General features: G+C 46.4%; 1 protein-coding gene across 3 annotated transcripts in view; it reads right to left on the reverse strand.

Moving 5' to 3' along the window:
• Positions 1-14,868, reverse strand: part of AP2B1 (adaptor related protein complex 2 subunit beta 1) — a 99,914-nt gene that overhangs the window by 62,455 nt on the left and 22,591 nt on the right. For all 3 annotated transcript variants that reach the window (XM_034752857.1, XM_034752856.1, XM_034752855.1), the window contains exons 6-9: positions 6,301-6,491; positions 4,670-4,891; positions 3,730-3,850; positions 1,413-1,508 (exon numbers count right to left, since the gene is read on the reverse strand). In XM_034752857.1, coding sequence (XP_034608748.1) covers positions 1,413-1,508; positions 3,730-3,850; positions 4,670-4,891; positions 6,301-6,491 — 630 coding nt within the window. The remainder of the gene's footprint in view (positions 1-1,412; positions 1,509-3,729; positions 3,851-4,669; positions 4,892-6,300; positions 6,492-14,868) is intronic.

Raw genomic sequence — 14,868 nt, forward strand, 5'->3', positions numbered from 1 at the left:
CATTCTGTATCGAGGAGGGACACGTGGCCCAACTTCTAACCTGAAGGGATTCTAAAGGGCCTGGAGTGGACTAGTCAAGGATTTGGCTGAGAAGCCTATCCCCAAAACATACCACCTCTAATTTGTCCAAACTGCTTAATAGCCTCCGCTCTTTCAACCTCAGATCCTCTTCTTCTCTCACTGTTGCTACTCTTCAAATAGCCTGTTCCCCTCTACTTGGCCACAGATGACGCACTCTGGCATCCAGCGACATCGCAGTCAGGAAATGCAGACAGACCAGTGCTGATCACTGCCTCTGGGCAGCTTTGAGAGATGGAGGAGAAAACTCCATCGCAGGGACATATATTTTTCTATCAGCACTGATCTGAGCCAGAAGAACCAGGGAACAGCAAGGTGGTGGGGATAAGAGGGCTAATCGAAGGCCATATATCCTGCAGATGGATGAAGCAGTCTGAGGCTTTGTCTACATACAAACTTGCACCGGTTAGTCAAAGTGGTTCAAACCTGTGTGGATACTCTTGTTTCCATTTAAATCAGGCTTGTTTGGGAAATAAGACTGTCCACACTGCTTTTTCCACTGGCTTATCTAAGTCACTAACTACAAACCGAACCTTACACTATAAGCCTTCACTCTTCACAGTGATAGCGGTCTAGCACCTTTCAGAACAACTAGATTTGCTTTAAAAGTTAAATCAATACACCACCTTAATACTGTCATTTGTAGGTGGCTGTTGAACTGACAAGGGATCTTTTACACTGTTGTTCTGGATAACTGCAAATGTTCATGGAAAGGATTCACATGAGTCAGACTAACAGACATCTGAATAAAGCTCCACGTTTTACAGATCTTTAAACCTAGACAACCCGACAGTCATTTTGAGTGTGTTCCATTTTGCAATTGACTTCAACTCCAAATGCTGAAAAAAATAAAAACAATCCCCGATACTTTTTGTAGGTCCTATTCAAATGGAACCAGCACACAAGCCACTCCTTGATTGCATTGAGTCCTCTGCATTCCTTATGCAACCAATAGGACCTCTCCTGTAAAGATCCAGCTCACGGCGACTAGGGCATTCTTAGCTGGTGTAAATTGTCATCGCTCCACTGAAGCCAATTGAGCGATGACAATTTACATCAGACGACCGATCTGCCCAGTATCCTTCCAGTAGGCTGGGATCCAAGAGAAAGAGGACAATCTTGTGGTTAAGGCACTGAGCTGGGACTCAGGAGATCAGAGTTCCATTCCAGACATACCAAACGTATGACCTGGAGCAAGTGACTCAATCTCTAAAATAGGGATAAGAAACCTTTCCTATCACACAAGACCGAAGGGGAGAAATCCATTCAGATTTCTGAAGTGCTCTGACATTGTGGCGATGAGTAAAGCCTATAAACCAATGTGGGGTACTTGCCTCGACCTTGATAGCACATCGTCCAATAGCTCGCACAGCCTTGCGGACAAAGTCGACATCCACCTCGGTAGCGTACTCCTTGAGTTCCGCCAGGACCTGTTGGGAAAAGCATCACACAAAACACGAGTCATTTGAGTAACATTTCCATTGGCCCCTCCTCCATCTCTACCTACCCATGCTGCTTAGGTACTTGAAAATTAAATGAAGCTACGGATCCCTAGAGTGCAGAGAGCTTTAAATATTCTGGGCTCAAAGTATTTAGTTGGGTTAATGTAAAATGTGCCCACCCATAGTTCTAGGCACATGTACAACATTAACACCGTCCTTAAACACCAAAAGCAGCCACTACATCCACCAACATTGAGCGAAGAACCAGCTTGGAGACAATCAGTCCAGCAGGGCCCAATGGGCACAAGAGGAAAGAAAGTTACGGGTTATTCTCAAATTGCCCATACCAAACCCTTGGCAACACAACCAGCCGTTTTGGACTTTGGAGTCACTGCTTCTGTGGGGTCTATAAGGAGGTAGAGGAAGGAATGGGAGGCAAGTAGTAGGGTCCTGGATTATTCCCCGGTACACAGAGTACTTTTCTTCTCCAGTGCTGCCCATCCCTTTATCTATTGGCTCTGAGGGACACCAACAATCCTGTATGAAGATTGTAGCACAGCTCATTATGCAGACAAGATTGTTTCTTGACACCCAAAAAGTTGTAGGTAAAATAAAGTCAACTTTACCCCTTGCCTTGACTGCTATGTAATATATGGAAACCCTGCAAGAGTTCTCTCCAGGAATTGCCAGGATCTTATAAGACTCTGAAGGATCATTTGGTTTAGAAACAGTTCTACCAAAATCAAACCTTCTGGTTATTTCTTTTATTAGCCCTAAGGACACAGAAAGCTTTTTGTTTCCAAAGCTCATCCGCTCCTGCTTAAGTCTCAAATCATTTTCCATGTGTGACATCAGGGACCTGCTGTGGATTTTATTGTGATGTCACAAATGCAATTTGGGTTGCAAGTGAGAAACAAACAGCACGAAATGGGAGACTTGTTTGAAGAACCTGGGCTCACTGCTCTGACAGCGTAAAAGGGCCCTGAAGTGGGTGAGCAACAAGCAAATAAACACAGCAGAGTCAACGTGTGGTCAGAGCAGCTAATCTTTGCACTTTTATGAATGCAGTTTTAGTATTTCAGTGTATGATATTTTATATATGGCCACACAACAGGACAAACAGTGCCATCAATAGCTTCATAAGCAGTAGCTTAAGTAGAGCTGTATTTCTGCAAAGTGCGGTACCAACACCAGCTACGGCTCAGAACACCTCAGAGGCAAGTATCCCCACGTCACAAATGGGGAAACTGAGGAACAGATTAAATATCTTGTCCCAAGTGGAAACACAGAGTGGATCAGAGAGGGAGCAACGGGTTTATTCTCAGTAGCTTCCACTTTAGACCATTATTGAGCTCTGTGATTGAGCTTTGCCTGTTTTATAAACATGGCTTTAGAACCGGGAAGGGGACTTGAGGTTCTCAGCTTCTCCAAACTACTCTGCCTCTCTTGAAAATCAGCTGCATTATCTAGCAGAAGGCACTTCAAAATTTAGTGAGGAATCTGCAGACCAAAATCCAAGAGGAACGCTACACATATATATTCCTGGCAATTGTTTTTTCCACAGATTTTCCATGCGCCCCGCAAATCAGACATGGGGCTGCCTTGCTCCATCACTTCCCATAAAGTGCAACACAAACAGCGATTTTAAGATGCCACATTAAACAAGAATATTTAGTTATAAATGGAACAGGATGGCACATCAGCAGCAACTGGAATTGCTCTGTGTTAACCAAGAGGGGCTAGTGCTTGAAACACACCCTAGGAGAGAAGGGATAGACCATGGTGGAATTTCAGATACTGGGATGACAGGACAGAAGCAGCATAGAATGGGAATATGAACATAGAGTAGTCAGGAAGTCACAAGTTCTAATCTCGACCCTGCCAACAACTCATATGCAAATTACTTCAGCTCTGTTTGTCTCTGCAACTCCGGTCTGTAAAATGTACCCCCTACCTAACAAATGTGTTGTGAGGTTTGTACAATGCTATTAACATGTAAAGCACTAAGGAATTTCCAACCCCTCCGTTAAGTAACTGCAGACCGTACACTGTGCCAGAGATAACACTGATTTGCTGCTGTTTATTGTACAGCAGTTCAGAGAACACTTTTAGAGGTATTAATTTGTGCATAAATCCTCCCTAACGGCATGCATTCTGGAGCTGGTATATACCATCTATCGGGGAGATGATCGCAGTTGGAGTAACTGACCTGGGCAATGTTTGCCTGGGATGCCAGGCGGATCATGATGTCCAGCTTCTCCAGTTTGACATAGATGGGGTCGTTGTACTTCACAAAGAATACCTTGATTTCTTGCTTCAAGATTTCAGGCCTGGGGAACACACACATACACACAACAGAATTGCACACAATTGTAACTCAATGACTTTCCATTTCAACAACGATGACCTGATTTTTAGGACCACCTTAGCTTTTGCTAAGAATACAGTAGTATCAGCGCCTATCCGTGATTTGAACAAAAATATATTAGAACTGCATTTCAAATTAAAACGCATCTTTTACCTCCAAGCCTTCTGATTTTTTATGCTGCTGGGTTCAAGCTGCTTTAACTCCGCCTACTTCCCCACCTGCCCTCCACCCATGCATAACACCCTCCCAACACAGAATGCCACCTACACAACCAGATTCTCTCCTTCAGTGGCTAGACACCTATATCAACATACAGCCACTTTTCCCAAGTGTACCAGCTCCTGTGTCACACCCATCCCATGTTCTCAATATCATCAAGAGATCACAGTATTTGAACCTGCTGAGAAAACAAAGGTTGATCCCCTTCTCTCAGTTTAGATTCTTTGATTGACAGTGGAGGGAAGGCTCTTTTGTATCTCCATGGCAGGGAGAAGGGAGAAAAGGAATGCATGTCCCAAATCGCCTTCCCCAAGAAATCTTGGCTGGTTAAAGAAACACAACAGTGATGCTGGTAGAACCAATCAGCTGTAAAAACAGTCGATGACTCCAGCCGACAACAGTGCGTTCAAGGATACAGGAAACAGGACTAGTCAACCAACTCCTCAGACCCGGAGGTTGGGTCATCACAATTAGCACTCCTGGACACACAAACTTCTGAATGGATTAACTCAGCCAGATCCCCTTTCACCACACCGAGCGAGAGCAGTACTCTGGACTGTACCTTTTCTGCACAATTAAGTTGATGTTTCTCAGGGCAACATACTGAACTTCAGGCTCTCCGGACAGCAGCGTGACAAGCGGAGGGGCCAGTTTCTTCAGCAGCATGTTGTAATAGTCAGACTCCTTGGGTAAGAGCTCCAGGAACTTCATCAAGACTTTCACGGCAGAAAGCACCACGGCCGAGTTGGCATGAGACAGCCGGGGAGTCACCCGCTCACAGATGCTAGAGACAGAAAAGACTATGTGGATTTTCAGATTATTTCTGAATTTCTCCTATAAGTCCTCAGCTGAATGGGGGCCTCTCAGAAACACATGGACCCAGGAACCCATAGTTGGCAAGTAACCCCTTGCAGTCAGACGTCAGCAATGCCAACCGCCATATAAGGCAGCAACTGCATTTATATTCCATCCAGTTCCACACCCTGACTTTTAGAGAATTTAAATATGAAGAGTGAGCAGGACATGTTCAGAGCTGTTCAGCAGGCAGCCCCATTCGGGTAAAGCTAAGACAACACAGGCCTGGTGCTTGGAGATCTCTGTAGGTTCCTAGACCTGATTAAGAGTCTGTTTTCTGAAACAAGACAAGGAAATCTTAAAACATCAAGGATGAGGGGAAAATTCATCCTACAGATATTTTTTTTAAGGGGATTATCTGTTCTGTCTCAAAAATGCAGGCACTGAAAAAACCCAGCAAATTAAAGCAGACTTGCATAAATACATTAGGCTTGTGACCTTTTAGCTTCTTTAGGAAGGATACAGAAAGCAGAAGGCGTTATTTTTTTTAAACAGTGCTTTTTTCTGCTTGTTTTTTCCCTACTATTCAGGATGTAGAGATTGGTCTTTCCTGGCTTTGGGGGAGGATCAGGGAAGGTCTAACACATGTTTGCTAGGACTTCTTAACATCTTAACTGAAGGGCGTGGGTGGGGGTAATGAATCTAATACAAGCTCTTCTTTTCAATGTCAGTCACTGAAGTTAAAGAGGTATTCCCAAAAACAGTGAGTTTTAAACAGTGACAGAAATCCTTTCCCCATCTCATCCCTCAACTTTATCGTCAGTCCCATGATGCCATAATTTAGACTAGTTTTCTTGGCACCATCGAATTTTCCAGCCTAGACAGAACCTGACAGTGTGAGAAAACAAGCTGTTTTATACAAAGAAAACAAAAAAGTCTTTCAGGCCCCTCTTTACATACAAATAGCAAAAAAAAGGGCACAGAGCCCAATTTTCTGTCTACGTCTCCTTTAAGAGGCGTAGTCCTACCAACTTCTGGGTTGTGCAAAGTGCATGTGCCAATTGCCATACCACCATTGGTTTTGACGGATCCATTGATGGACCGGTGGTTTGCTATGAAGAGTTTAGCCCTTTAAAGGACCATGGTGAGCAGAGAGGTGGGATCTGTGCAACTTAGTAGCAATTCCCAATGGATTCTTGTGTGTGCAACACCTGGAATATCAAACTCTCACGGCTTTTCAAGCTGCTTTATTTGAAGGCTATTCGAGGCCTGTATCGCAGCCCATTACATCAAGCTCCCACCCTCAGACAGGTGATGGGACACTGCAGCGAATCCATCAGAACTTTTACTTCAGAAAGGCCACTAGCCACACATGAAGGTGTGAGCCAGCGCGCATACCTCTGAGCCTCGCGGTCATCCTTGGGGTTGTAGTTAGACAGACAGTCCAGAATGAAGATCTGGCCCCATTCGGTGCATTCATTCAGGGCGGTCAGCAGCTTGTTAATGTTCTGAGGGTTTAGATCCAGCAAGTTACTGTTGGGATGCGACTCGCTGATCTCTGACAAGGCAGCCACCGCGTTAGCCACCACCTAGGAGAGGAAGAGAAGAGGAGAGGCATTCACGGTTCGTGTGTCTCCCAGGACTCGAGGGATTAACTTGTCTTATCACATGTTATGCAGCTGGGCCATGTTTGAGACTTTGCCTCAATGTCATGGCCTATGATAAGTAGCTGTCACCAAACCCTTCAGAGACCCATGTTAATCTGACAGTGCAGTGGCAACTCATGGGAGACCCAAAGTTTCAAGGCAATCTTGCAATTTGCTCTTCATGGGCTACGCAAAGTTAGAGTCCCTCCTAAAATGCTCTGGGTAGCTGAGGGAGGAAGGAGAGGGAGAAAAACTGCATTGCTGTTAGGAGACCACTGCTGATAAAGCATGAGACCACTAGGGGCCCACAGCAGAGCAGATGGTGCAGAGAGCATCATGTCCACGGAGGATATGTAAAAGATGGTCAGGTAGAGAGAGGCTAAAGGCGTGGCCTATCCATGCTGTCCAAAGGAACATGGCCTTTCCTACAAGCACTGCCTTTTGCAATACTAATTCCGGGTATGCAGCCAAGAAAGATGTCAGTACACAGTGGAGCAGTGGTGTGGGTCAGGTGGGCAAAACACCCCAGCTAGCTACAGGCTTCAAACATCTATTCAGATTGACAGGATCTTCCTGAGCTTAACTTGGGTTGAGGCCAGCCTCTCTCACTTCCAACGAGGAGAGACGGTTAACTCTGTTCTTTGTTGATCAGAGTCTGCCGCGTGACAGGGAACCAGTTTCCCTATGGGCATTGGAAGTGGTACATGAAGCCTATTTTGCCCCCTAGCCAGTCCCTGTAAGCCTCAGTCGGAGTTGTTTGGATGGCACTAGAACGTCTACAGAACTTTCTTCCTATGTGAAAAGCACTTACTAAGAAATGAAAACGCTCTATCACACGGCAAGGATCTGCCGAGGAACGCAGTTTGAAAGGAGGCAACATGCAGATTTTGAAGCAGGTGATTCTCCCAATTGGTTGTCTAACAGACAAGAACCGTCCCTGATTACAAGTCCTTCCCACTACAATCATTTGTCTACCAGGTGCTGTACAGGATCTAGTTACTGCAAATACTGCAGTACATTACACATGGTAGTAGCCAAAGCACATGCCCGGATTTCTAGTCCGCTGTAGCAGCGTTCACTTGGGACGTTACTGCCTGGCGATTCACAGCCTGGCTTGCCGGGGAGTAGCAAGCCCCTAGTTCCATGCTCAAATCACAAGACCTTCCCTCTCACATGTAATCTGGGAGTTCGGGAGCTGTATATCCTAACCTGGCGTCATAGGAAGATTCTTAATACAGAACAGCTACCCAATATAGCAACAAAAAAGCTTCTGTCACTGAAAATGCACATTGGGTGCTATGGGGCTGTAAGCTGGAGTTCAACACATACAACTACCCAATATCACACTATATAAAACTCTGTAAACTGGAGATGATGCTGACCTTTCCCATCAAGTGCTTTTGTAACACCGACAGACCCCGGTCATTGGCAGGCGGGATCAAACCTGAGACCTCTGGAGCTAAACGCATGAACCTCTACTGCATGAGCTAAAAGCCAACTGGCTGTAGAGCAGATTCAATCTCTCTCTCTTGGTCTCAGTGTCACTAGATGGGACAGAACACCACACCCAGGAGGTGTGTGGGTTACACTTTGAGAACTACTGAGGAAAAGTGCCATACAAGAGCTAGATATCATTTTCATTAGAGATATAAAAACGGAATACAACAATGCACATCGTATGCAGGGAAACCCACATCTAATGTTCATCTGCTAAAGCGTCCCCCAGGTTTCTAGTACTAAATTGTTTGACCGTCTGTTACAGAACCACCTCTATAAAAGTCTGCTGCTGCTCCACTGGATGGTTTCTTTAGGTTTCCCTGTACACTGCTCTGAAAAGGACACGAATATTGCAAATACAATCCTGCAAAAGTTTTACAAAGCATCAGTCACCAGTTGCTACAGAACCAGTGTTCCAGAACCACGGCATGCGCACGCGCGTACATTCGCTAGTTTGTATTTCAGCTCTAGATGCCATAATGCTGAGTGCTTTAAAACAAACCCTAGAGATTGATGTCCTTAGCTGGGCGATTCTTCCATTGCGAACCAAGAGAGGATCCTCCATGCTGACTGCCAGCTGCCAATGCCGCTCTGATCTAACCAACAGCCTCCTCGGATTCCCTGCTCAGTCATCACACTAGCTAATTTATTTATACATCCCAAACCATGCACCCCCCAACGGCATCACGTGGCATCCTGCTCCTATTTGCATCAGACCTGTTTCAGGACCTACCTATCCATCATAAATCACACGGCACAAAGAGGACTAATGCTGGGCCAGAGCATCTTGGGGGCCTCAGTCTCTCCTTTACTAATCCCAGACAAAACCCCTGGTCTGAATCACTATCACAAACTGGCTGATTTCACCTCTCACCTGGCTTTTGGCAAACGTCACATTTAAACACCATTCCAAGGCAGTTGTAGCAAGCGGAGTTTAGAACAGTCTGGCCGAACGGTGATAATTTTGCATTTAGGCTCGGATTCCCCCAGGGAGTTGGGCACTCAAATGAAGTTTCAGTGGGATCTGGACACTTAAATCACTGAGGCGCCTTCAAAAATCCCATGCTGGAGGCTATTCCAGTGTATTTAACACCATAAACATACATGGTGCATTACAGCACTAGTGAGAACCATTCTCTGGAGCTAATCTAACAGGCTCCACTAGGCCCCGGAGAAACCTGCGTTAAGCAGCTGTGCTGCGTTTGTGAATATTCCCCTCTGGCAGCTCAGCCACACAGCTCAATGCAAATGGCAGAGGGAAATATATTAACAAGGGAGCGGGAGGTGGCTGGGTTGGAAGAGAGTGGGTCTTTCTCTACCAACCTCCATGGAAAAGGGCGGGAGTGGAGGTAAACCAGGAGGGGAGACAGGATACTCACCAGAATGAGCAATCAGATTACTTTGTTATTATCTAAGGCTAATTGGAAATTAAACCAAGTGTGTAATGCAGCTAATGAAGTGTAATGTTCTGCTGCTTAAAACAGGAATCTTCCACTTACTAGCCCATTAAAACGAGGAAGAAAACAGAGAAAAGCAGGTGAACAGATTAAGGAGCTCCAGAGAGATGTGGCTGGCAGGTTTATATGCAGAGAGAAGCAACCAATGCTCACCAAGGAGGCTGTCCTCAAAGCCCGCCCCCCCCCTTCCCTCCCACACCACCACCAGCCCGATCTTGGATGTACAGCAGCCTCTCCCCACATGGTACTTCCCAGGATGGAGGGAGCTGTTGGCGTTTTAAAGCTGCGTATGGGGCATATACAGTGCGTTTGTTTCATTACAAAGACACCCAACCTGGGAGGCTATGGGCATTTGCACGGATACGTATCTGAAAGATCATTCCGACAGCCACAGATGCAATTTGACTTTTCGGTTGGGAGATGGGCGAAGCAGCCTTTCAGTATCAGAGCAAGCGTCCAGCTCCTTGGAGGATAAGATCCACACGATTTACACTAGAGTGGCTTTAGCACCAACACTGACAGGTGCTTTAGGATCTTCTGCTCATACTCAGTCAGACCCCTTTCCTACAACAACTCACCTCCACATTGCAATTTGCCTCCCGCACAACAGTTTAAGATACACTCAAGTTAAATGGCGCAAGTGGCCGAACCAGAAAGCTCAGATTAGGGCCACCGGGCCCTTCATCCAGTTTATTTATGTGATGGGCGCAGGTGACCTCTAGCTAAATGCCAAGGACTGTCCCTGCCTGGTGATTGGAACAGGCACTGCCCTGGTCTGAGCACAGGATTGAAAACTAGTAATTCCCCATGACGCAGATTTCCTCTGGAGCTTCGGGGAAGTCATAGTCCTCCACTTCCTTTTCCCCGTCAGAGGTATGGCGCGTGAACGTCTGACGTGCTTGGAGGTCAAGTGCTATATAAGTGATCAGTATTTAATCCAGTCCTGAAAATGGCTTTCCACGTTTGTTTAAACCATTAAACATCCTCTAACTTGCTCTTTGTGGCAGTGGGATTGGTTTTTTGGGTGGGATGTGGCAGAGAAGGAAAAATGATGCTAGATTTCAGCAGGCACTTATTTTGTGCAGTGGGATGGGTTTTAGGGGAGAGAAGGAAGAGGGCCTAGATTTCAGCAGGCATGCTGGAACACATTTATTTTTTTAAAGTCTTTCCCTCCAGGCAGCGCTAGTCTGCTGCTTTCTGCCAGACTAAAAGATCATGCTCCTTCTCATCTCGCTTTGGGGAATGAGGGGGCTTTGGCAGCGTGGTGAGAAGCAAGATTCATTCTAGCTTTAAACTCTGCTTGATGAACTGCTCTTTGCAGGCAGCAGAGAAACTAGCTAGGGACGCACACGCCGACCTCAACACTGTGAACTGTTTGCTTCTCTGGCGTGGCTGTGAGCACATCGTGCAGGGAACACAGAGCTCTGCTGGACGGCTGGGATACCCTGCGCTGCCGTAAGACTCCCTGTTTAGTGCTGTTTCATCCCTCCACCCCCACCCCCCCGCCCCCAAAAAAAATTTCAATCCTACTCACTCAAGTATTTGTCATCTCCTACCAGGGTTTGTCTCACCACGTTCCCAAAGAGGCACTTTGAAATCTCCCTTGCAGTTGCTCTCTCTGGCGCCATCCACGGGCAAAAAGATTATCACTGTCCTCGCACAGGCACGTTACCATTTAAAACAGAGGCATGAGACACTGTCCAAACCCTCACAACCCAACCAAGCTAGGTCTGGGCAGCCATGTAGAAAATACTGCTGGGGGAAGGAGCCCAGAAGCTGAAGGAAAGGTCACGTTTTCTGACAAGTGCACACTTCAGGCATAGCCAGCCAACAACAGCTGAAAAAATGCCATTCTGTTCCAAAAAAATAAAAGCCAGACACCCATCGCTAGATAAAGCTGCCTCAATCAGAGCACTGATTGATATTCAAGATCTTGGAATGATCCATTCAGCTAAACAGTCCAACACCTAGGAAATTAGAAGGATCTTGTAGCAGGTGTTAAATTATTGCTCAGTAATAGGAAGGAGACCGTCCTGTGAATTTTGGCAGCTAGCCTTTATAAATATGCAGCATCTGCTATGATCCATGCTCCCCACCCGCAGCACACACCCCTGTTTAAAACCAGTGCGGTGTCCGATTTACATTTTTAAGTAAAATGCAACACAACTAAGTGGCTGGTTTCTCAGCTTCTTGGGTCTTCTGAATTAAATACATCATAACCTAAACACTCCTGCTCAGTTAGTAACCATACTCCCCCAATCACTCATCTGTGCTTTGGTTCTCCGAACGATACACGATGCAGTAATGGTTACACTGCTTGATAAAGGTATATGATTTGTGTACGGCGCTTTGACGCTATGTGGCAATGGGTGCTATAGGAAAAATGTAAAATAGCAACGGGATATAAAACCCACAGCTACGTGCTCACAGCTGCGGGCCATTTTCCTGGTAAGGAATTGTTTCTTTAGGTTTGGGCATGACCAGTCCCATCTGAGGGGAAAGCACAACAGGAAAACCTAAGAGATATTCAACCCCAGGCCTATTTGTCTTGCTCACTTATGAACTGAGTCGGGAGAGCTTGGTAGATAGAAAACAGCAAATGAGTGAATTCCACTATATCAGCAAAGGCCTCTATATTCTCCATGCCCCAGGGAGTTTCCCTTAGTTTTCCCATACCAACAGTTTTTTCGGTTCCATCTCGATCTGGCAATCCCTTAGTTCTCAGCTGCTTAGAACACGATTGGACAACTCTCCTTTGGCCCAAACGGGATAGAGGCGGCACAGCATGCAGAGGCAAACTGCATTGCAAAGACGTGATCAAACATGAATATCTCGGGGGGCAGTTGTCACTGCAAAAGGGAACAAAGTAGGCAGCACAGAACATTTCTCTTTAGCTTCTTGGTGAAGAGTTGGCCCCCAAAAGTTTGAATAAAGATTCCCCCACTTTCTGCATCAGTTAGTGACACGCCAAAACTCAAACACCGCAGAAAAGTATTTGTGCGTTTTTGCATTAGTTCAGTGAGGTATGAAATGTAATTTGTGACTGAACACAGGTGGGCACTGGAAGATTGGGCCATCTCTGCTGAATGAGGATGGGGTAGGAATCCAGCAACAAGACTCCTCTCTGGTACGTGCAATGGACTTCTGGGTCTAACGAAAGTTCTTCATTCTTCTGGGTCTAACGAAAGTTCTTCATTCTTCATTCTCCCCTTCACACACTAAGCCAGCCAGCAGCAGAGGCATATTAACCAGTGCCCTCTGCAGGAGCAGTGTGGCCATATCTGGCCCAGGATGTAGTTGCTTGGGGACACCAAAGGGAGGCATTCATCTTGCAAAAGACAAGCTGGGCGGAGGAGGAAGAAACTTCAGCCTCAGATGGCTGGGAGGCACAGCAAAGAGCCAACAACGTCAGAGGCACAGCAGCCACGGAGGCATTTAACTCAGCACCAGAGAGCCAGCTGCAACCTGACAGCGTCTTTACGTTTCAGTGCAGTGCAGTGGACTCATATAAGCCTCAGACCGCTCAGCAAATGGGTAAGGAGGAGGAAATCCCCAACTCCATCTGGGGAACGGAGTTCGTTTCTTTGGTAGGTCTTCCATGGCACAGAAAACCAGGCGCTGGGCAGACTGGCAGCAAAAAGTCACAAGGGTAATGGCAATCGGCTTCCTCCTTTGGAAAAAAATATACCATCTCGCTCTTACATAGCATCGATAGCTGCTTTTGTAAAGCACTGTGAGATCTATCAGCCCCATTTAAAGTTGGGGAAACTGAGGAAGGGAGGGGACATGACTTGCCCACGGTCACCCAGCAGGGCAGTGGCAGAGTCCCCGAGTCCAGTGCTCTCTCCACAAGGAAGAAAAGCACTGCATGGTGGTATTTTCATATTGAATTCAATCAACATCCCTGTTTTTAAAATTGAAACAGATCCACAACAAATGTTGCCCTCCAAAGTGCTGCAGAAGATACATCCAGCTACAGAACACAATCACCTTCCCCTAAGTCCCCGGGACTCGGCTCTGCTACTCAGAGAGCATCCGAGTGCTCTAACAGGGACAACCCCGTCACAGCCCTTTTTCAGTTCCTCTCGCTCCTTGTACACTCCTTCAGGAACATGCAACTAATTCAAGTTCTCCCACGAAAGCCAGATGCTTGCATGCAAAGCGTTTGAGACTAAGTGAAGCGCTCTCCTCTGCTGTATGAGCGAAGGTTCAGAATGTAGGCAAAACTATTCCCTTCTGGCCTTTGCATGGGGTCAGTGGCCGTACATATTTTCTTAATGCGCATTCCAGCGCTCAGCTTTAGTACATGAAAATGACTAGTGAAAGGAATAAACCCCCCACCCCCAAGAATAAATATTGGGGGGGGGGGAGATAAGAGCATATGAGCCGGTTCTAACTAGTCTAACTCTTTCCAAATGAATATGATCAATTTTCATGTCTCAGGATAGAGTCTCTTAAGAGGATGTACAGCCACCCCAACCCAATAGGAGAGGGCTGGGTTAAGGACCCTCTCGTACTCCCTCCAGGAGATCATTCAACAAGACCAAACGCACCTGCTCTAGGTCTGACCTCAGCAGAGAGACTAACCAAGGAGGTAACGGAGGCAGCAAGAGAGAATGGGGAAAGCAAAGCGACTTATCCAGCTTAAATAGGTTTGTACCTAACTGAGGGGAGGTGGAAACCCTGGGCTGCCCGAGGCTTTTCAATCAATCCATATGATGGGCTTCTCAGCCCAAACCAGCTCTGGTTGTCAGAGCTGGATATAACACCGTCCCCAGAGCGCATGCTGTTAATGCTGCAGGGAAGACACAGACACAATGAAGAGTCTAATCACGTGACCTGGGGTTTGGTGCGTTTACAGATTAGTTTGGGTAATCTCGGCTCACCCCATACTGATTCACTGGGTACTTTGTGGATGGTGTTAACACGATAAATTGCCCAGATAGCACCATTAGCGGAAACAGTTCTCTCATACTCCTTTCCACCTGACGCTCATTTGTTGCTGTTCTTCGGAAGGACAGTCCCACTCAGAAACACGAACCCACTTCACCTGGCTGGAGAAATAAGAGTCCGCCACTGCAAACAGACTCAGATGCAAAGAGCAGCTTTCTGCGTCAGCTGCGAAAGATTCTTTTCCCGCAAAAATGGGACAAATCAGCCTCCCCAACCAAGATGGGCAATGGAGATTTAGCTTTACCGCCACTATTTATACTCCTCAGAACACAGGAGTTTCCGAATGACTAGTACATCTCCTCGATTACCTGATCTCTAAAGAACCTGCATTCATAGGCAGTGAAATGGAGATGAGATTAGCAACCAAATGAGTGGTCTGGGAGGAGGGAAACGGTCTCCATTTGGTACCACCC

Source organism: Trachemys scripta, chromosome 18 (assembly GCF_013100865.1).
Source record: "Trachemys scripta elegans isolate TJP31775 chromosome 18, CAS_Tse_1.0, whole genome shotgun sequence".
Taxonomy (NCBI): domain Eukaryota; kingdom Metazoa; phylum Chordata; order Testudines; family Emydidae; genus Trachemys; species Trachemys scripta.